Source organism: Crassostrea angulata, chromosome 6 (genome assembly GCF_025612915.1).
Source record: "Crassostrea angulata isolate pt1a10 chromosome 6, ASM2561291v2, whole genome shotgun sequence".
In the NCBI taxonomy this organism is placed as follows: domain Eukaryota; kingdom Metazoa; phylum Mollusca; class Bivalvia; order Ostreida; family Ostreidae; genus Magallana; species Magallana angulata.
In genome coordinates this window covers 12,697,565-12,721,199 of record NC_069116.1, presented here as the reverse complement: position 1 = coordinate 12,721,199, position 23,635 = coordinate 12,697,565, and the positions used below count along the sequence as shown (strand labels likewise).

The 23,635-nt window shown below is 33.2% G+C and overlaps 2 protein-coding genes and 1 long non-coding RNA gene across 3 annotated transcripts in view; 1 reads left to right on the top strand and 2 right to left on the bottom strand.

Moving 5' to 3' along the window:
- The window catches only part of LOC128187675 (protein disulfide-isomerase TMX3-like), a 45,820-nt gene that overhangs the window by 8,831 nt on the left and 13,354 nt on the right, over positions 1-23,635 (bottom strand). The window lies entirely within an intron of this gene.
- LOC128187674 (techylectin-5B-like) lies at positions 1,012-17,037 on the top strand. The gene is made up of 2 exons (XM_052858092.1): positions 1,012-2,757; positions 15,740-17,037. Exons 1-2 carry the CDS (start codon positions 2,091-2,093, stop codon positions 16,498-16,500), a joined length of 1,428 nt encoding a protein of 475 aa, XP_052714052.1. The 5' UTR covers positions 1,012-2,090; the 3' UTR covers positions 16,501-17,037.
- LOC128187676 (uncharacterized) lies at positions 9,223-12,060 on the bottom strand. The gene is made up of 4 exons (XR_008244076.1): positions 11,026-12,060; positions 10,706-10,780; positions 9,868-10,002; positions 9,223-9,747 (listed from the first exon to the last, which is right to left on the bottom strand). It is a non-coding gene; the product is annotated as an uncharacterized LOC128187676 (long non-coding RNA).

Below are 23,635 nucleotides of genomic sequence, written 5' to 3'. Positions count from 1 at the left end.
AATTTTTTAAAGTATTCGGGTCATATTTAGTGGGATTAAAATAGTTCTATCATTAAAATACTTTCTGAAAGGTCACATTTCATTCACACACAAGATTCAAGTCAACTCAAGCACTTTCACCTTTACATTATTCCCCCCCCCCCCCTCTCTCTCTGTTACAGGGTATTACATTACATTACATTGTTTAAAAGTTGCTTGCAATCTTTTCAGTTATTCAGGTTTAGCCATGAGTAATGAAACAGTTCCATGACTAATTCATTAATCATATATACACTTTACACTTTATTATTATACCAGTGCTGCATTCAAGATCGTAGCAGAGTGAACAGTATACTAGCTTAGCAATAGAAGCATTGATTTATTCAGTGTGTAAAATACTACTTAGATATCTATACTAGCAGCTAATTACAGTAGCATCTACAATGATTATCTTGATTGCAGCCCAGATCTCTGCACAAAGAGAGAGAAGAGTCCAAATTTAATTAAAAGCATGCACAGTGCAACTGCTTTTTAAACCAGGTGCTGCACACAGGACACTTAATTGAATGATTGCACATACATTACTGGCAATAAAACTTGAAACGAATTACATTCTTTTGGGCAACAAATCATGCCCAATAGAGTGTTTTCTGTAATTGAAAAAAAAATGATAAAGAGACAATAACCTCTGCAGGCTATGAAACCTTTGAATTCCTATATCATCAGTGAATAATTCAAATGCCCACCAAGGTTTGTGAGAAGTCAAATTCTTCTTGTTATTTTTCATCATGATGATCAAGTTAAAACCCTCTTGAAATATGATAATCTTCTATTAGTGTATATTTCAATCTTTAAATTAACTTTTCATTTTTCTGAAGACAAAACCCCCACTTTGTGATCATTTGATAGCAAATTGTGAAGTTTTTTAATGTGAAATCTAACCCTGCCTCACACTTAAAAGGCATAATTTTTGTTTATAATTCTAAGCAGTTTGATGGATTACATAAAATGTTTTCGTATCTTTATTTTTAAGCCCATGTGTTTAGCAAATCACCAACCTCTCAAAAAGATTACATTTATATTTATGTGTAGAATGTACTTGAAAATACATTCCTCCCAGAATATGGCAATTAGGATAACTGAACAATTTTAAGTGCATCTATTGTACACAAATACACTACTACAAGGCACCCTATTATGTAATGCAGTCTACAATAGACCACATAAATATTAAATTCAAGCAGAGAGTATTCCACTGCTGCAGATGTATCTAAGTGCTAAAGCTGAAATACTTAACCCTAACCACAAATTTATGCATGTATCAGTTTGTAAAAATCAGCGACTGTGAAGATCCCCCCTGAAACCTTAAACCCTGATCTATCAACATAAAAAAGGTAACAATGATATGCGGTAAGAATTATACAGCATTAAAGGGCAGAAGAAAGGGGCAGTCGTGGTGTATTGACTTGCTGTAATCATCGACAAACACGGCTACCGTATGACAGGATCACTTCTTCACTAACATTTTACCTGAAGCTCCAGCGTTTTATGAATGAACTGCAACACAGTGGGAGGCATAATGCTGCAAATTTTGAAAAAAATAGGGGGGTTGTATTTTTCATCAGCATGACAAATGAAGATGCAGCAACCACTGGAGCAGAGCTTCAGCCCACACAACACAGGGGACTAATAAGGAATGGCTGGCAGCCACGTGTTCTCGCAAAAAATTAATTCTGTCACTGGACCACTGTTCCTATGAGATTCCTGGTGTATATAAATACAATGCGAGTGAAAATTTAATTGAAAACTTACAAGTTCTCCTCATTGTTTATCAGAAGATAGCAATCGGGAACCCAGGATATTTTAATGAGGACATTTTTCATTTTCCAAGACATTTATTTCCATTCCAAGCTTACAGTCAGGTGTGTTAAGTCTGAAACAGCTTTGATGTTGTTCCAAAATCTCTGAATGTTCCAGATTTCACGTAGTGATACATTTTTGAATTTATTGGAATATTTGTTCTGAATTTCTTTCTCTGTTTAACATTATTAACACAAAACTTGGGATATCAAGAAGTTATCTGACAGCAAGAAAAAGGACATTTGCTAGCCATGAGGAAAATTCTAGTGATTTTGCTTTTTAGTTTTTATTTCTGCCTTGGCATGAAAACATCGAAAAACTCCAATAGGAAATTGCTAAAAACCAAGCGATGTAAGTATACATTCGTAGTCAAGGAGATGGTAGATGGCGGTCACTGTCCAAACCAAGTCCAAGAGTTTCCACAGGCAGACAAAAGAATGGAGAGCTCCACCTTAGCAGCAGACTCTAAAAATCCGTACAGTATTATAAAGAGCACCACCAACCAAATACTGTCCGGGTCCACGTTTACACAGCTAGAGAAACGACTGAAAGCCGTAGAGAGTATGCTAGAAGACCAAACGTTAGAAAACACCAATCTAAACCAGACAATCAGTAAACAGGAATTCAAACTCCAACAATGTGATAAAATGATGAATGATTATCACAAAAACATCACAAACATGTTTCGTTTAATGAACCACCTCCAGAGGTCAATAAATGGGCAGAAGCAGGGGTATCGGGAGCTGGAGAAGAAGGTCTCCGGCATTGTCCTGGATGTGGTAGAAGTGAACAATGTGCTTGAGAAGAAAGTGACAGCATTTGACAACACTGTCAGCATGAAACGCAAAAACATCCAGGTGGAAACCATCTCTAAAGTGCTCAACTGTGGACAGACTAATCCTGAGACCACTTTCAAAGGTAGGGGCTTAATCCCAATCAAATTCCAAAGCTCAGCTGAATTTCTATCATGATATAATATAATATACCAAAAAACTACAGTTGCAAGCTTTTTAACCAAAAAATGAAAACGCCTTTATCTTTCCTTCTTTCTGATCTTTCACAAATACTCAGTATCTTGAGGAAATTTTACGAGCAGCATGTTGGCACAAAGTTGTGATTACACAGGTATCACCAATTTCTGGGATCTTCAAGCACCAGCAAATATTTGAAGATTTGATAAAATTCATAATTCAGTTTTATGACCATATCTATATGCTATTTGTATTATGCAACTGAATCATGTGTCAGCCAAAGTATGCTTTAGTCACTGTCTTCATTACTTCTTTTATTTAGAATGAAAAATGTGTGGACAAAAATTTAGCAGAACAATAATTCATAATAGTTATAATCTCAATCTAGAGATTTTTTCATGCTTCTATTTCGATTCTTAGCGATATGTACACAATGTGCATTACATATTATGAGTAAATTTAACATTTTGAATACAATGTATTTTTGACTCTGTAAAATACTCATTTAATCTGATGAGCGATTTGGCTTCGAGAACAAATGATACTGACAGGACACCTACTAAACCAAGTACTTCTAGTACACTTTGAATCATTTAACCATCCATCTAACTATATATACTTCTTATCTTCATAAATATATTTGCCGATTCTTACTCCATAATATCTTTATTATGTTTGTATGAAAAATTCATGTCTTAACGAAGATCTGGATGATCAGTCAGTTTACAAACACGAATAAGTTGCTGTACGTCCCCCTCCATCCCTCAAAAAGTTAAACCATTAAAGAAAAGTCTCAAAGGTAAAAGTTGAAAGCGTACAATGTAGTGGAGTAGAAAGTCGTAGGCAGTAACGTCCCACCAAGTAATTCGTGCGCTTAGCATCATCTTAGAATCATGAATTACCACCCCCTTGCTGCTTTATATGATGGCCGATAAGATTAAAATTAAAAGAATTCATGAAATTTTCTTTGAGAATCTTGTTCCGTTTAATTTGTGGTTGTCATGCCTTACTGTTGTCCATCACGCTCTCTACCCAATTATGGGGTGCATGTATAACCACACACCCCCACTTATCCAGTGGGTGCTTTGTTCTTTAATATCACAAATAAACAACTGTTTGTAAAAATTCCATGCTTTTAATTATGTACAGTGGCACCAATTCAGCATGCAGACCTCCCTCATTGGCTTTTGCTGACGAAGCTCTGTTTAATCAGGATTTTAACCTGCTTCTCTCACTCAACAAATTCTCACCTCTTTGATCCAATGAAGAAAGCATGTTTTATAAACTTGAGTCTCCAGTTAAATTCAAACTGCACTGGTTGCCTAGGAAACCTTCTCTGTTTATTTAGCACTAAGACCTGCCATTTATAGCATATTTTTGGGAGGAATAAACAATAACTGCAATATAAACTACCGGTAAATAAAATCTCAAGAGATTACAAATCTGGATTTAAATTCTTCACATATCTGCAGGTTTTGCCATATCTACTAGCTAATATGATATTTCATTGACTGAATATTTCAAATATTCCAAGTTTATTCCTGCACATAATGGGAAATGTACCTTAGTTAAATACATGTACATGAATGATCCAATTAATATTCTAAGTTAATTTTTCTAAATACAATGTATATATGCATGTACCAAATGTTTCCAAACTCTCATTAAGTTCCAGCTTGTAATCAGCACTTAGCTATCAAACATATGAAACCACCTACAAATCTTTTAATGCTCTAATTCAAATAAAATGAATATGAGAAGCAAATTAAATACATATGTGAGATATTTAACAAAAAATCTGAATTCTGGTCATCAAAAAACTATTTACTGAATTATCATCATGTTTTCAGAGTAACATAAATTTTAGCAGTGTTTAATAACGCATAATTTAGGCCAAATTGAACTGAAAATCCTGATGCTTACTGACATATTCTATCTAATTGGAGGAACATAAATGTCTGCTAGGAAAAAACTGTTCCTCTCTAGCTATTGAGATTCACAGTCAGGATAAGTTCTGGTATATCTAATTCAATTTAGTAAGCGACCCAATAGAATTTATAAAAGTTAAAATTATCTTTAAGAGATGCATAATATAGCAATGCATGGACATCGAATTCAAGCATGTTCTATTCTATAAAGTCAGGATAAATAATCGTCTTAAAGTTTTACAGAATGAAATCAAAACCAGTTAAAAATCAAGTAAACCCAATTCACAACTGAAAAAGCTAGAGCTGAGTTCGGGCTATTCTCTTTTGAGAAGTGGACAGGCATAGCCTACATCCATGTAGGCTATGCCTGTCCACTTCTCAAAAGAGAATAAGTTCGGGCCACTGGGGGTAGAATGTTAATTGGAAGGTGATACGGCATGGCCATTCAAGATGGTTTCGAAAACAAAATTTGTCCGATATTTTAAAAAATGTTTCTGAGCAAATTGTTTTTTTCCCCAGTCATCATGTGCTGTTCACATCTAAATATTGCTGTATAACTTGGTTAGAATTTTTTACTGTGTACCTTTCTAATTCAAAAATAAAACAGATAATACAAGTTCAAATGTATTAAGCATCTTAATACTGCTCCTTGAGTGCCCTTCAAAAATGTAAATGAGTACTAAAGCTGGTATTACAGCTGTATGCAGCCACTGGAAAATGTTCTTCTGTGTGGGGTGAAAACATTTTTCTTTAAATATAAAAAGAACATTGAAAGCAATGATGGAGGAATTTGGTTAACAAACTCACAGCATCTGATCTGTGCATTGAAGATTGCTGATATTCATCTGTACTGCATAATTCCAATGTTAGAACTCTTGTATACAGTCTTGTAGATTAATTCGTATTTAACATTCTGTCAATGACCTCTAAATTCACATAATAACCAAAAGATACATATCAAACATTTAATAAGAATTCCTTTTTTTGATAATTAATTTTTGTTTGGCTCTGCAGTTATGAAACTGATGACAAAGCTGAACATTTCTGTTCAAGAATTTGACAATGTGTCTGTAATCCTGGCCCCAGCCTGCCCATTCTAAGAATTTTCATGTTTATATACACACAGAAGGCATTATGACAGTTTCCCTATCAATCATCTTCAGAGCCAAGGGAGATGAAGAAAAGAAAAAACTTGCATAAAATAAAGGTTACTCATAATTTGGGTTATTCATCTGTAAACAATTATCGATAGTTACCATTGTGTGTGCGCATGCATCACTACAAAAATGTCATGCCATGTCAAACATTTTTCTTTCTTTTGATTTGCTTTGATTTAAAGTCAGGGTTAATTGAACATATAATATCTAGCCCACTGACACAGAAACAAAAAGTTCTATTAGCCACTGTAAAGCTAGACCTCTGATCAGAGACTTAAACTTTTTGAAGAACCCAAATTGCTAAATAATGACATAATGGTGATCCTTCTGGCTCAATCCATCATAATCCTAATTTGTTTGAAATGAGTTCCAATGACCAAATACAGTGTAGTTTTATGTGTTGCTTATCCACAAATAAAGCATCAAAATACAAAAAAAAAATGGCACACTTAGTACTTCATCCATGGTCTGTTATAGCCAAGAGTAGCTGTATTCAATTAAATCAATACAAAAATACTTTGCTTTGATATGGGCAGTTTTTTGCTATTTCAGCAACTATACAAATGCCAACAAAATTATGCAATGTTATAAAATGATTCCTATGCCTCAATGTCAATGGTATATTGCCTATCAAATACTCATTGATGAAAATTCTTAATCATCAAAATCTTGCTATATGCTTCAGTTTTGCTGAGGCATTTATTTTTTACTGGACTTATTATGAATGGTGTACCCTAACTGACTATTTTGTAATATGTACGTGATAAAACTTACTTTTGTATGTAAAATGCATTTGTCAAGGATTATGGGGAGCAGCTTTGGGTTTTCAAGAAGCAATTTTGAGGCACATAGCATCCAATTTTATAATACCTTCATATTTTTGACCAACATTTATTCCTTGGCTTTCAGTAGTAATTCAAATGTTCTATATAGTCACTGTTTTGTTTTTCATAAACATACTCTCCAAATTACACAACCTGATCATGTCAGAGACATATGCATTCCAATTTCTCAATTTAATTCTTTGAGTAAATCATATCTTAATTTCTCTGTCAACTCATTCAAAAGCAAACCCTGAAAAGTCTGAATTCATGTTTTAAGCAGTATGTCAGCACATTAAGTTTATCTTGGATAATGCTTTAATAATAGGGATGTGGCAACTTTATCTCAAATACAATTTATCCTCTTTTTTTTATTGTTACAATGTCAAAAATACCCATCTCTCTGTGACATTAAAATTACAGCCATTTTCAATTGATATAATAGTGTATGAATACACGGGTGTCAAAAAGTTTGAGCAGATAACTAGACAATTCCTTGTGGGGAATCCCTGATGAATGAGTCCATTCATTTCCCCGAGACGCAGAGAGGGAAGGTTGGGAGCAAGAAAGGTCACCCCTCCCACTATCTGAATACAGTCAGCATAACTAAGTAGAGCACTGGGAAAAGAGACAACGTTGAGAGGTGAAAATAGGAATGCAAGCTCCTAAATGGCTATGTAATGACAAAGATCTGAAAGGTTACAAATTGCCATGTGCAATTTGAGGCACCTATTAAGATCATCGATGCTAGAAAGAGTAAACAAGTTGTCTCTTATCTGCATCACTATGCAGTTGTCAAATTCGGATCATAACTATATAGGTTATCAATTCCCAAAATATTCAAAGAGCTAGCTTATGCAAATTCTACTCACTGTTTAAAATTTTTTGTATTTAAAGTCTCCATGTTTTTAGATTTTTCATTATGCCAAAAAGAGCATTATATTGATATACTGAAAATTATGCAATAATAGAGAAAACTGACAATTCATATTACACATGTACATGTATTTCTTTAAATTCAAGTGAACTTGATGACTCCACATGTGACTTGAATCTCCCTCATTAGAAAGGAATCCAATTTATCCTCATGTTTTTGTTTACACTTACTGATTCTAGACAATTTAAGTCATTTCTGATTTATTAAATCATGATAAGCTCAAGGTTCTGGGTGGGCTCTAAATTTGAGCATTCATTCGAAATAAATTGGCTATAAACTTAAAAATAAAAAAGATTAAAAATATTACAAACCAGAGAGTCTGGGGACCCATACCAAAAAAAAGCACTAAAAAGTTATACCTATGAGCCCTTAAAAAAGTTACAAAAAAGTCATAACTAAGTTAGCACAATTTGGAACCATCTGATCAATTATGGTTCCAAATTAGCATCAAAAAGTTATACCTATATTGTAACTTTTTGCTTAAGTACAAAAAAGTCATAACTAGAGTGTAACTATTGACAATTTATTTTTTTCATAAAAATAAATAGGTATAAAAAAGTTATCAAAAAGTTATAATAAAGTTATCATTTAGGTACAAAAAAGTTACAAATTAAAGTTACAGAAAAGTTATCATTTAGGTACAAAAAAGTTATACATATAGGTATAGAAAAGTTATCATTTAGGTACAGAAAAGTTATAGATGTAGTTACAGAAAAGTTATACATATAGTTTCAGAAAAGTTATCATTTAGGTACAGAAAAGTTATAGACGTAGGTACAGAAAAGTTATACATATAGTTACAGAAAAGTTATACATATAGTTACAGAAAAGTTATCATTTAGGTACAGAAAAGTTATAGATGTAGGTACAGAAAAGTTATACATATAGTTACAGAAAAGTTATCATTTAGGTACAGAAAAGTTATACATAAAGTTACAGAAAAGTTATACATATAGTTACAGAAAAGTTATCATTTAGGTACAGAAAAGTTATAGATGTAGGTACAGAAAAGTTATACATATAGGTACAGAAAAGTTATCATTTAGGTACAGAAAAATTACAGATGTAGGTACAAAAAAGTTATCATTTAGGTACAGAAAAGTTACACAGAAAAATTACAGATGTAGGCAAAAAATATCTAACTGTATCATAAACTTCAGATAAAAAAAAAACCCCAGGTACATGTACAGGTGTTATACTGATGAAAAAAAAGTCCCTAATGTTGACATGAACTTTTCATCAAATTGTTTTTGCTCTTGGATAGGAATTTAAAATCATATCTGTTCATGTGAGTAGAAGAACACAAGTCAATGTTTTTGTTAATCAATATGTTTACTGAATTATATTTACATCTAATGAGTATGCTTTCCTACATTTCTTATGGAAACTTATAGTTAACGCCTTGTTAAACGATTGTTCGAAACCTACAATGACCTTAGAAAAATCACTGAAATAATCAGGATATCAATGCAGACTCACATTCCCATTGAAGACAATTTGGCTGTTTCTTTTAGCTAACGTACTGATGCACATTAAAAATAATATAGTAAATTTAACTTACTCTTTACAAACAATTTATTAATTTGTTAAAAGAAAGATGTAAATATAAACAATATAATGCTTTCTTTGACGATTCATGCAGGTAATGAAGGGAGCAATGATTGCAGAAAAAATTTACATAACTCGCTAATGCGGGTAATGTATTTTTTCTGCAATGTTGCTACATTCATATCCCGCATATGTCACCAAAGAAAGCATTTTATTGTTTACATAATAATCTCAAATCATTACAGACCCTATATGCAAGTTTTTTAAATAAAGCAATAATCTAACATAAAAGCATTTGGGATATTACATGTGTGTCTAATGTTCTTGCTAAATTTGAATAGAAAGTTTGAAAAACATTATTTTGTAAACCAAAATTTGACCAAAACCTTCATAAAGCATGTTTTAGGTTAAATTCCTAACATATACCAGCATGATTTTGTTCCAAACATACTAGTATGATTTTTAAAACAGTCCTGGTTCTAGATGATACCAATGACCTGCAGTAATTTATCAGCAAACAACTGGATCTGTTTCTTGAATCTGTTCCTAAAATGTATAAAAAAGAATGTTTCATTATGGCAATTTCTTACTACATGTACTTTCATTGTAACTGTTAAAATCCTTGACAACTACCTTATACTTAAAACAGAAAATTTTATAGCATACCAAGTTGAATATATATGTGACCAGCACCTGGCAGGTGAAAACTGGTTTCTGTTTACATGGCTGCATGTATTTCTATGGGAACGGTTGCTCTTGCATCTGATCTCTTTCATAGTATTATCCTCGTCCTCCATTAATCTAAAAGAAGGCAATAATATTTAAAACATGATACTGTTTGACAATTTTCAATATATGTAGCATAAATTATTATTAAAGCTGAACACCGCTCGTAAATAGGCACCGTCACACAGATACCTGGTATATAAACCCTTCGATTTCGTTACACCCGATTGCACACCTGAACCTTGTGGCCGACATGTAGTATTCCTTTCGTGGTCTTTAGATTTTATGCATTTTTTTCTTATCTTATGTTCATTGTCTGTTCGTAAATAATGCATTGACCAATTTATTTGATGTTAGTATTCTCCTGGCTTCAAAAAGTGCGTAAAATTTGATAATTTCATCGCGACCGGGTAACACGGCGAAGCAAAATGTACGTCCACACAGGTGAGACCTCTACAGCGAAGTACTTTGAACTGTTTAGAGGTCTGTCCCTTATATAAGGGTTGTAGGGACAGCAGTGATTAAAGAGAAATATGGCGGACAGTGCCTATTTACGAGCGGTGTTCAGCTTTAAATATCAGTAAAACTTTTCAATTCTCTGTTGACCTGGTACCCCCCCCCCCCCCCCTCCCCTCTAAAAAAAAAAAAGTCAACATTGATACAGCAGTTGCCATTATATTCTCAGATTTTTAATAATTCATTTACTAAAAGATATACATAATATATGGTTAAAAATTTAAAATTTGTATATCTTTACTTGATAAACACACACACTTACTTTTTTCATCTTGTATTAATGATGTATCTTCAATCTGGTGTACAGTCTACTAGCTGGACTTGGTTGGGATTTTTTCTGCAATACAATGATACTCTTTTTAAAAGAGTCGGCCATAATTTGATTACATATAGAATGTACATCACTAGATATACATGGCTGCATAGGCTTTGATATAGATGGTAAAATCATGCACTTCTTATTAGAATTCTAGAAATATTCCAAATGTAATTCATTTCTAAGTGCAAAGCAATAATATAGAAATTGAGATAAGCAAACACAAATGAATTATTCAAAATGACTTGTTTGTATATCAGACTTACCCTGAATGGAAATGGTCATCCACAACTAAAGCCATATCATCCAGGTCTTAAGCATGTCTATCTTTATGAAACCACTGCTTGCAGTTTCATTACTACATACAACACGCTGTGATTCTGCATATTTCTTGAAAAAATCAGGAATATCTTCACAACAACTCCTGTCTTCTTTGCCCATTTCAAAATTTGATGGCGGAATGGCAATTGTCCAATCAGAATTCACGGAAGTCAAAGTTTGAAATTTTGGCCAATCACGATACAGCCAAGATTAATACCGGGATAAATCTTTAAAATTTATTTTGGTTAAAAAACAATATTATTTACTTAATATTATCTAAAGAATTCTGCATTTAATTGAAACAAATTTTAGTAATATTTTCTTTCCTTACAACCTGTTAGTTTATTAACCGATCATCAAAACTGGGCATTTCCGGTCTCAAGAGCCGCCATTTTGAATAATATGAGGGAATTTTAAAAACTAAATCAATTTAAATACCAATGCATTTTTACAATTGATGAATATGTAAAACCAAAAATTATAACACCTTTTTTAAATAAAACATGTTTCCCAAAGTTTATAACACAGTCCTTATAGCTATGTGCTGTTATAAATTACGATGAGAGATAGGCTAGTACTGGGAAAACATACAGATGGAAATAGCAGTACTGTTCTTTGTTAACAGCATGTCTATTAATCAAATATGTGAATAAATATGATGAACCCATCTCATAATAACAAACAATGCTACCACCCCTCCCCAGCCCCCCCCCCCCCCCTTTTCTTCGCATGCATTCGATGTCGTGGGAAAATTCTGAATCAATTTCTAGAAATCTACTCTATTCCTTTATTCATGGGGTAGGCCATGAAAAGTTGGAAAAATTTTCAGTGATAATATAAAGTTGATGCTACCCCTTAGTATTTAACAGTGTTTAAACGAAATCGTAATATGTCTAATGATGTTCAAGAGACAGATAACAAAATAATGCTTGCAGGAGCAAAATAAAAAATGTCTGCTGGTCAAAACACACACATCAACTTTTTTTCTTAACCAAAGATCAGTGTCATCACAGCACGGACTAATCATGACCTCTTTAGACACCCTTTACTGTTAACCTGGGATGTGTGTGCGTTCAGGCGGAAAGTGATTTCCTGTTTCTGCCTTATAAAAACAATAAAATTTTGGACAGGTGTTTGTGTTGCAATTGATGGACTGGATTCCCGTTATAATGGTTATGTCATTGTTTTCAAACAAATCTTAGTGATTTTACTACCCAGTGTGTGATCAACCTACATCTACCCCCCCCCCCCTCCCCCCCCCCAACTTATCGTGATTTTATAAAAAAAAAAAACAAAAAAAAAAAAACAAAGTTATAACGATAGTTTATATTAGTTTTTAGATTTATTGTGATAAAAGTCTACTTTAGACTTGAACCTCTTGGATAAGATACACTTAAATTTTTAGTGTAAAAATGACAAAGTCCAAACACATTCACAAATTGACTAAGTTCAATGTAGGTACATTTTAGTTATACTGAAAAGTTTCTAAGTTCAATGTAGGTACATTTCAGTTATACTGAACATTTTCTAAGTTCAATGTAGGTACATTTCAGTTATACTGAAAAGTTTCTAAGTTCAATGTAGGTACATTTTAGTTATACTGAAAAGTTTCTAAGTTCAATGTAGGTACATTTTAGTTATACTGAAAAGTTTCTAAGTTCAATGTAGGTACATTTTAGTTATACTAAGAAATTTCTAAGTTCCATGTAGGTACATTTTAGTTATAGGGCAAAAAGTTTAAGTCCAATCTAGGTACAAAAAAGTTATAACTTTTATGTGCCTAAATCTTAGGTACATAAAAGTTACACTTTAGTTACAGAAAAGTTATGACTAAGTGTAACTTTTTTTTGTATGGGGAGTATTTTGCTATATAATTCTTTTCATTGAGTCTTCATCATAAATCCATCTTCAACTTTCTTATTTTCCAAAACTTTATTCAAAAAAAAAAAAATTGATTCTTTAAAGTTTAAGACTTTTTAAAATGTGATTTTCTACCATTCTTCTATCTCAATCATAAAAAAAAACCCACATGAGACACATGAATCACACGATAAAAATAGGGCTATAAATCACACTGAAAAAGAAAAATAATCTTAATATCAGTTAATATTAAAATATCAGTTTTTTCAATTGATTTCATCAGACAATAAAACATTCAACCAGGTCTGCATTCATCATGTAATTATGGGTCTTCTACAATTATATGAATCAGATATGCCAATTCTTCAATTGTAACCTATGGACAACCAACTGGTTTATGTGAAGGGTTTGTCAATGCATCAAAGTTAGACACAACAATGAAAGACTGAAGATGATAAGGAATTATATGTCCTCCACAATGGTGGAGTTTTTTGGGTTGTCATCAGGCCATACCCTATGTACTCCCTTAATATTCAACTTTACATTAACTTCCTTTGTTCATATAGGGTAGATGAAACGATGGAAATTGTATACAACTGGAAACAGACTCTGCATAAACTGATTGAATTTGGAGTGATAATCATGTGTTATAAGGCATTAATATAACATTCATTCTGTAGAGCCAAAATGATTGTTAGATCCTTTTATATTCTTAAAATGAAATACCTGTTCAAGATTTTGTTAATGGTTTCTATTAGGCATAACAGAATTAGGTAACTGATAGAGTTTTCTTTATTGTTTTGTTTATCATCTTTGAAACAACTAAATAAATAATACAGATAGAAATAGTTAAGGTAATTCTATGCAGAGTCTAATACAAAGGAACAATGAGCAATGCACTTTATGCATAAGGAAATAGGGTTGTAAAGTTGCTGCTTTGAGCAAGCATCAATCATTACCTTTTGCCCTGACCTCTTAACACATAATGCATGCATTGTTCAAACAATTTGAAAAATGAATGTCTTAAAAATGAATAATCCCTGGCTTAACCTATTTAACAGCACTTGAATTTTATAAAAAACACCAACATTAAAAAAACCAACCCTAGAGATTTACTGCTTTAAGGTAAAAGACCTCTATTTTCTGCCTCTTAAACAGCTAGTGTCTGTACAATAGCTACATGATATAAATCATCCTAGCTTAATAGCCCTCTTCATAAAGATCATAATATTTTATGGTCCATCTTTTTTATCAGTCTTCTATTTTCCTCACTGACTATCATCTTACCCATTTATATTTCACTATTAAGTATTATTTTATAAGAGTAATAGTTGAAAATTAATAGAAATGCCAGTGTGAACTTTGAGACGTTTTCTTAATGTTTCAAACCCACACTGAAATGAATTTCTTTAGACGAGTGTAATAAATGAGTTAACGGGAGACTGCTTGAGCTTTGCAGTGAGTATCTGGGTATCAATGAGTCCTTTTTTGATACTATTAATTCATCATCCAATTTCTCAATTGTGGACCAGAACCAGAAAAGAAGTTTTTGGTATTCATGAAATAGCATCACCATGAGTATACAAAACTGCAACCAAATCATACTCCCTTCCAAACCATCTTTAGATGAAAAAATTAATAAGTAAAAAACAATTTTTGAAAATTGATATATTCAACTCCACAAAAAACCAATAACAAAGCATAACAAGTAAAATTATCCCTCCTTTGAGGGAAAAGAAATTGATTGGATTTGATTTGACACAAGCCCTTAATTAAGCTTTTCATGTCATCAATTGTATTTTAGTTTTAAAAATTCTCCAAGATTCATCTTTCTATTTTGAAGTGTACCTAAACTATCAGACAAGGTGGTAAACCGTGCGAGACAGCTAGAATATGAGAATGCAGACAGTTATGCAATACTTATGAAACAGATGCACCCAGCTCTAGGATAAAGCATAATAAATGTGTCAATTTTATATAGTACTGTAAGGCATACACACTGATAGGCTATGACAGGCCGATATTCTGTGATGAAAATCTGTATTGGAACTTTTTCTGCGTTGGATGCAATCTGCCAATTATTCCAAGTGCAGTTATAACTATGAGACTCTCAATACACTACCAATACATAAAATATTTCCTCTCAAATTATCTTTAAAAATTTTTTATGAACTGCAAAGAAGCAACATACTGAATTTTATGACTCAAAGGTGTCCAAAACCTTGATCTCTAAAGTAATTATCAATTAAGCAGATTCTGCAAAGAGACAATATCTTGACATATTTATCGTTACCGAGAGCAGTATTTTATCCTAGCTCTTAAGAATTGTTTACCCTTGATTACTAACAAACATTTTTTTCTTTGAAGTCTTTAATTGATATATTTTTTTTACAAACCTATTATAATAGGTTTTTACAAACCTAATATAATTTAAAAAAAAATTGGGATTGGCTCTCTTGATTGATTTACATTCAGAAGCTATCTTGCAGTGTAAGCAATGGGCTGTCTGATGCTTTAAATAGTGCATGAAGAACAATTATAATTCCTGCAACAGAAGCAAAGCTATAAATCTTTCTGATACAAGTTAAGCTTCTATAATGACACAAAATGTCTAAAAATTAGGTGGTGCGCACATAGAAATGTGTAACTCATGAGAAACTAAAGCATCTGAATGGATCATAGTGCCTCACATTAGCCAAACCACTCACTGATGTATAAAAATGTAAAGAACAGATGACTAATCTTTGTCTGGCATCATGTAACAAATGACACCCAAATCTATCTTTTCTTTATTTGCAGACTGTCAGGATGTCTTGGCTAGAGGTCACACCATAAGTGCTGTGTACTACATCACCACCACCTACTCATCTTGTTCCATCCCAGTCTGGTGCGACATGGACACACCACCGGGGGGTTGGTTAGTTATCCAGAACCGCTTCAATGGTGAGGTGGACTTCAACAGACTCTGGGACGAGTACAGAGACGGCTTTGGCAATATTGCTTCAGAATTTTGGTTGGGACTGGATAACATATTCCTTCTGTCCAATCAGGACTTCTATGAACTTAGATTTGATCTCTGGGACTTTGAAGACAATCGAGCGTTTGCTCTGTACAAGAATTTTAAATTAGATGGAGCAAGAGACAGATACAAGATTCATGCTACTGATTTTGAAGGCAGTGCCAAGAATGGTATGCAAGTCCATAATGGCATGCGCTTCTCCACCCCAGATCAAGACAATGATAATTGGTTGAAATATCACTGCGGTAAAGAATGGCGGGCTGGGTGGTGGTTCAACAACTGTTGGCATTCCATTCTTAATGGTCCATATTACAACCAATCAAAAGTCCTATCACGGGGAATCTCCTGGAATGACTGGAAGCCTGAACAACTCGCCAAAAGTCAGATGAAAATCCGACCCAGTCGCTTACATAGAAGTGTGGAATCAACCAAACATGACCCGAAGGCATCCAACTCAAAGATGAACGATGAGACTTATCTACCCTCAAATAGTCAGGACTTACAAAACATGGAGAGCAGCAAACTGAAACCAAAATCTTAGAAATCAAAGCCTCTGGGTGTTCCAATTTTTTTTTATTAAGAAACCTACACCAAACTTTCACCTATCTTTCAACAGAATGTGCTATATTCCTTATCTTTCAAAGGACAAAATCAGTGGAATATTTCAGACTACAACCAAGCTAAATCGGAATGATTCGGCTTGCAGAAAAAAGACAGAAAGGCAGTTTATCTCTCATAATTCCAAGATTTATCACACATTTTTTCATTGAAGCAGACAGACTACAGCATGTTTCAACAGTCTGTATGAGAACAGAACAGGCTATGATGAGGCATGTTAATAAGTTTTATTGCTCAGATGTAAGAGATACAGTATCTGAAAAGAAATGAAGGTTGAAATTAATGGTATTAAATGATGTAATATAAATTCCATTGTTTATTAAAACTTACAAAAAAAAAAGTTAAAATCAGCCAATTTTTCTTCACTACTTATTTGCTTAAAAAAATCATGCTGCTATTTAGTGCAATAAATTTCTGTTTCATGCCATCAAAGAAAGCTATTAAAGTGTCTATTCGAAAGTTTATTTTTCAATGAGAAACTGCTAATTCTTGCAAGGATGATAAACTGTTAACATCTTTAGTCTGGATAGGTAAGTCTAGCCTACACTAACCTGTTAGACCAATACCTTGACACAGCATAGAGTGAACAAATGGTAAAGCAAATGATTAAACACAAACTACCTGGTACATTCTAGAATATTCATTTCAATGTCAAATGAAAGCATTGTTTTCTGTTTGGTTGTTGGTTTCTGAACATTTCCAGTTACAACGTAGTTGTTGAGGACTCGCTCTGACACTCTAACGAGTACAATCATTATTTATCTGCTCTTCTGCTGAAAGCTCACTGCTGAATATATATATCTATTAGATGTTGCATTGCTTGGCAAATCTACATGGCAAACAGTTCAGCATATATGACATTTCTTGTCTTAATTAGATTATCTATGGATTATCTCACCAACTATCTGTTAGATACCAGTAAGATATGTTAAATATCATTCCATAGACCCAGACAAATGTTTCTGAGATGGTTCAACGCATTACATATACCTGTTTCTAGCAAGGAGGTTTAGATTGACATTTCACCAACTCTTCATCTATGAATTGTAACAGGACATTAATTCCAAGTCCATTTTGTCAAAAATAACTGTTGCTAGTATCACACAGTTCATTAAAAAATTTTAGTTTCATTGATTTATGTAAGGTAAAAAGTAGATTCAACAGATTCAACATTTGCATGGGCAAGAGTCTTTGCATTAATTATTACCCATTTTAATCATGCATATGCAATTAACACCTTATTTAATTTTGTATTTGACATTTTTCCATTTGCAGCAGCATTTTGTAATTTCTATGTATGTATTTTGAACTATTTTATATTAATATTTATATATTTGTGTATACATGTTAAATTTATTGTGAAGTTTCTGCCTGTACATGTAATACATGTAATAAAAAAATGAATCTGTTTCAAAGCGAAGAACTTCTTGTGAATAATATTTTTAAATTACCTTTAATTTACTTTCCAAAAATGAATCATTCAGATATACTATCTGATATCTGTAAAAGCGCTGGTCAATTCTATCTAAAATTATAGGAGAAATTCATATTATCAGTCGTTTCCTTAAAAAGATTGTTGATTACTGAAGGCCTGAAAACCTGCTATGAGCTTGTCCAGTGGGGTACGAAAATAAATCTCACTTTTTACAATCCTATTTTTTCTTATAATGATGAAACACTCCCCATGCACTGTTATTAGAATAAAAAAATTGGTCCATTGGTAAAATGATTGGTAGATAACAGTCTGAACAGAAATGTGGTTTTTCAAATCGAACAACACTTGCTAGGCCTTGGGCAAATTGCACCTTCAGAAGAGCTATGATCATCCAGAATAGACAGCTAGGTCTGCAAAGCTGAGGCAAATTAAATAAGCAAACCATAGCTAACACATATATTGCAAAAAATGGCATCATTATTGCCTTCAAGGTTAGACTTTTATGTGTGGACTTCAAAGCCTGCACAACTAATGAAGGTCGAAAAAACAATGACACAGGTAGCAAAACAAGGTGAGGAAAGGGCAAATAAACAAGGTATAAATGGGGTGTCAGTCAACATGTGCATCCCCCCAAGTTTATGTTACTGATAATGACTATCTATATAAAAATTCATCACTGAATAATAACCCTCAGGAATTCTACCGGACAAAAAAATGAAAGACTGAAAACTTGATAAAGAACATAAACAAAACCCCCAGAATGTGAACACACACAATTAACAAAGCCGATATTTCACAAGGTTATCGTTTTTCTTGGTGAATTATGTAACACTACTTAGTTTATACACCCAATTACACACTGCATTCCAATGTACTGTATAAAAACGGGCACTATTCTTGGCTGTCAGCAGACTTCTATCTCACTCCCCTCCCTACATTATCATTCCACATGGCCGTGACCGAAAACAGATCTGTCCTGAACCACCATTTCATAACAAATTCATACGAAATTCCTTACTTCAAAGTCTTATGCCTCCTCGAAAAGAAATTACTTTTATAAATAACAAATTAATGCTTGTAAATCAGTAGTACTGTAGTTGAATTGGCACTAGATTTGTAAGCTAAATTTTCATTGTTAATTGTCACAAACCTATACAAAATTTAAATAATTTTTCCAACTAACTTAAAAAGCACCACTGAATTGCATTACTAATCTAAAATCATTTAACAGTGAAAAATTGAACAATCAATTGAAAAAAAATTCATAACACAATATTTATATCTACCGAGTATGATTCCCTCTATTTCCTACGGAAACTTATAGTTACCGGTAATTCATAGCACTATAGAATAGAAGCTGTAGAAACTGACAGGATTGAAATATACATATAAATATGTTTAATAAAAACATATGCATCATGGTCATTCACATTTTAGAAGTGGACCACCTACACCCTTTAAAATAAAGATTTTTGATAAAAAAAAAAATAGATTAGGAACTTGTTTCAAGACAAGGTTCGTAAACCAGAGATCAGATTTAGGTGATAAGACAGGCTATAGATTAACCCTTGCTATAAATTTTACAAATAGAAGACATCCTGTTTAAAAAAAAAGAAAGAACACATTGTTTTGATTGACATGAATTGTCATCCATTTTTTTTCTCTCTGTCAGTAGATAATTTTTATATATAGACTCTATCATGTAAAATCTATCAATAAAAGCACAATTCAAGGACCTGCATTATATCATTAATGCGATAAGTATCTGGAATAAAAATAACAGGTACCGGCATACCGTCTGAATAGAGGAGAAGCTGAGTCACTCAATGAGCAAAGCCATTTCATTGGAATTTTCATTCATTTTACAATAAATGTCATCCTTTCTTCCCAGTGCAAATACTTTAGATTTCTAATCTGCATGCTTCCCCCGGGATACACTGAGTACGTTACTACATGCTCCACAGAACTAATAAACTGAATGCAAAATATTTTCTATTACTTTTTCTTTTCCATAAATATTTTTTAATTTATCAAATTGAAAATTTGATAAAAAGTGAAAGATTTTTATAATAATTTCTTGGAAATGGACCTGTGAATAGATAGCATTTTATTTACTTGAAGTATTTGACAATTATGGAATCTGTTAAATTGTCAATGTATGGTAAACGTCCAAATTTCCCTTAATGAAGCTATATACTGGTCAACAGAATCTAAAAATTGAGCCAGACAGTAGTCACCAGACATATTTTTTAACTACTTAACAGTGGGTGAAAAAAAATGAAATAAAATTAAAAATTGAGACAGACAGTAGCCCACCAGACATATTTTTTAACTATTTTACAGTGGGTGAAAAAAAATCAACTGATGAAGAAAATCTTGTAGATGGAGGAGATATAAAAACAATTTAATCTTTAAAATAATCTTGAATACGGGAGAGATTTAGGGAACAATCTTTGGAGTTTGTTAATAAAGAAAACATGCTTCAATACGAGCATGTCAGCATTATTTTGAGTGTAATCTAAAGTGTGAACCGATGGGCATGCTTAACTGCAAATCATAAAAGATATAAAGATACGCTTTCAAAAGCCATCAAGAATTTAATTTCCTACTCAAATATATTTTCTTCACCTTGATGAATATTGAGCTTGACAAGCAATATCTGACACATAGTCTAGGAATATATATTAAGACTTATGTATGTCCTTGTGAAGTGATTTTATGAAGTTGATTCAGAATGAAACATGTCCTGAGGCATTTGCTCCTCCGCCCCCGCAACCTCCATTTACTAATGCTACAAATGTGCTACTGTCTATCAGCAGCCACAGCAGCTTAGTCAATGGGTGATGGCTATGAATGAAAGAATTTGATAGTTCAATGGAATTAAACCTGCTGCTGGCGCTGTGGCTCATTATCTGCCTCCAAAAACACTGACAAAATAGTGAGTGGGTTCTATCCCACAAGTAATCACTAAAGATTACCAAGTTTAAAAATGACTTGTGTTGAAAAAATTGTGAAGATTAACACATGCTCCAATTTTTTGTTGTTGTGAACTGAGCAAGTATTTATACCGCACAGCTCTTGAATCACTGCAGGTATGAAAATTTGCAGATAAACAACATTTTTAAACAGAACTCAAAGAAAAACAAAATAGATATTTCATTACTCATTAATTTGCAGTGCATTGCAACTTCTCTGTCCGACTCCCACAATGACAGCAGGGTATTTAACATGGTGGTAACCTGTTTGATTTTTGGCATCTTTTCCACTGGTTTCCAAAAGTACACAGATCATATAAATTATTTCTCATTTAATTAACTTGTCCAAATCCTGTTTACCACGCTTCCTTAACTACTAGAAAAGACCTGTCCACACATACCCATGGTTTATGCACTAGTACTTAATTAAATCATGTTGTGGGTCACGTACCCTCACTTTCATTTCCTGTGTTATCTCAGATTTCAACAAAATCCATCTGAATTTAATCAGAACTGTCAACCGTGTAATCAAGAAATTCTTTGAATAATAGGATCCTGTGACTAAAGGAAACCTCCCTTTAGTCATAAGACCTGATTGGGTAACTGATATAAGGGGACAGCACTCCAGTATCTGATGAGATAGTGATAGGTGGAACCCTTTGATAAGTATGCAGTGTTAGCCCTGTTTCTTCTTCAGAGGTCTTCTCACGTTTTTGTGATGTAAGACAATTTATCAGAATCTTACATTTCTGTCGGCAGTTAACAGATATATGTGAGATTTGATATGCAGTTAAGGCTGTCAAATCTTATAATTTACTGGTACATACATTCTCTGACATTTTCATATCACTTGCAATATTCTCTGAGAAATTGTCAAGAAACAAAAAAAGAATTAATCTTGAAGTTTATGGTAAATCCTTTAGATGGAACTAGATGTCTACAGAATATTTTAATTTTTTTGCAGCAAATGCAGACACCAAAAGAGATGTTTTGTAAAACATGTCACTAATGTTCATTGATAAGAAGAGGTAATACACTCTAAATTTGATGAAGTGTTGAAACAAATAGGTACCGGTACAGTAAAACTCGTTTAGTACGAACACGGATACAGCGAATTCTCGGATATTGCGAAGTTTTTTTGAGTCCCCGGTAATTCTTAACAAATCTTTGCAAAATTTTACAGTTATAACAAATTCGGATATAACGTATTTACGGATATAGCGAACTGATTTTGAGTCCCGTAGAGGTGAATAATATCGAAATTTTACACTTTTATAACGAATTTCTTTACAGTTTAAAAAGTTTGCGCTACCATTTAACATAATAATTTGAATGAATTTATTTTCATATAAACCTTTCAAGTCACAATCTGATTATTAAAGGTATCAAAAGAATATATTTTCATTTTAAGCCTCAATTAGCAAAATTTATAGTCTAGTAAAAGAAAAAATGTGAATAGTGAATTCGCTACAGTTATTATTACGAATTCGTTATACGGTTATAACGAATTACGGATATAATGAAGCTAATCCAGCGGTCCCTAGGACTTCACTATAACCGAGTTTTACTGTACTCAGCATTCATGAACACAACTACCAGTGTATGCTGTCTGGGGGTATACTAACTACCAGTGCATGCTAAATACAAGAGTATGGTAACTACCAGTGTATGGTGTCTGGGGTATACTAACTACCAGTGTATGCTAAATACCAGTGTATGCTAAATACCAGAGTATGGTAACTACCAGTGTATGTTGTCTGGGGTATACTAACTACCAGTGTATGCTAAATACCAGAGTATGGTAACTACCAGTGTATGTTGTCTGGGGTATACTAACTACCAGTGTATGCTAAATACCAGAGTATGGTAACTACCAGTGTATGCTAAATACCAGAGTATGGTAACTACCAGTATATGCTGTCTGGGGTATACTTACTACCAGTGCATGCTAAATACCAGAGTATGGTAACTACCAGTGTATGGTGTCTGGGGTATACTAACTACCAGTGTATGCTAAAACCCAGAGTATGGTAACTACCAGTGTCTGCTGTCTGGGGGTATACTAACTACCAGTGTATGCTAAATACCAGAGTATGGTAACTACCAGTGTATGTTGTCTGGGGGTATACTAACTACCAGTGTATGCTAAATACCAGAGTATGGTAACTACCAGTGTATGGTGTCTGGGGTATACTAACTACCAGTGTATGCTAAATACCAGAGTATGGTAACTACCAGTGTATGGTGTCTGGGGTATACTAACTACCAGTGTATGCTAAATACCAGAGTATGGTAACTACCAGTGTATGGTGTCTGGGGTATACTAAGTACCAGTGTATGCTAAATACCAGAGTATGGTAACTACCAGTGTATGCTGTCTGGGGTATACTAACTACCAGTGTATGCTAAATACCAGAGTATGGTAACTACCAGTGTATGGTGTCTGGGGTATACTAACTACCAGTGTATGCTAAATACCAGAGTATGGTAACTACCAGTGTATGTTGTCTGGGGTATACTAACTACCAGTGTCTGCTGTCTGGGGGTATACTAACTACCAGTGTATGCTAAATACCAGAGTATGGTAACTACCAGTGTATAGTGTCTGGGGTATACTAATTATCTGTGTATGCTGTCTGGAAAAAACT

Excerpts from the sequence above, each read along its gene's own strand:
- LOC128187674 (XM_052858092.1), top strand. The coding sequence starts at position 2,091 with ATGAGGAAAATTCTAGTGATTTTGCTTTTTAGTTTTTATTTCTGCCTT. Across the intron at positions 2,758-15,739 it reads TCCTGAGACCACTTTCAAAG|ACTGTCAGGATGTCTTGGCT; the intron begins GTAGGGGCTTAA and ends CTTTATTTGCAG.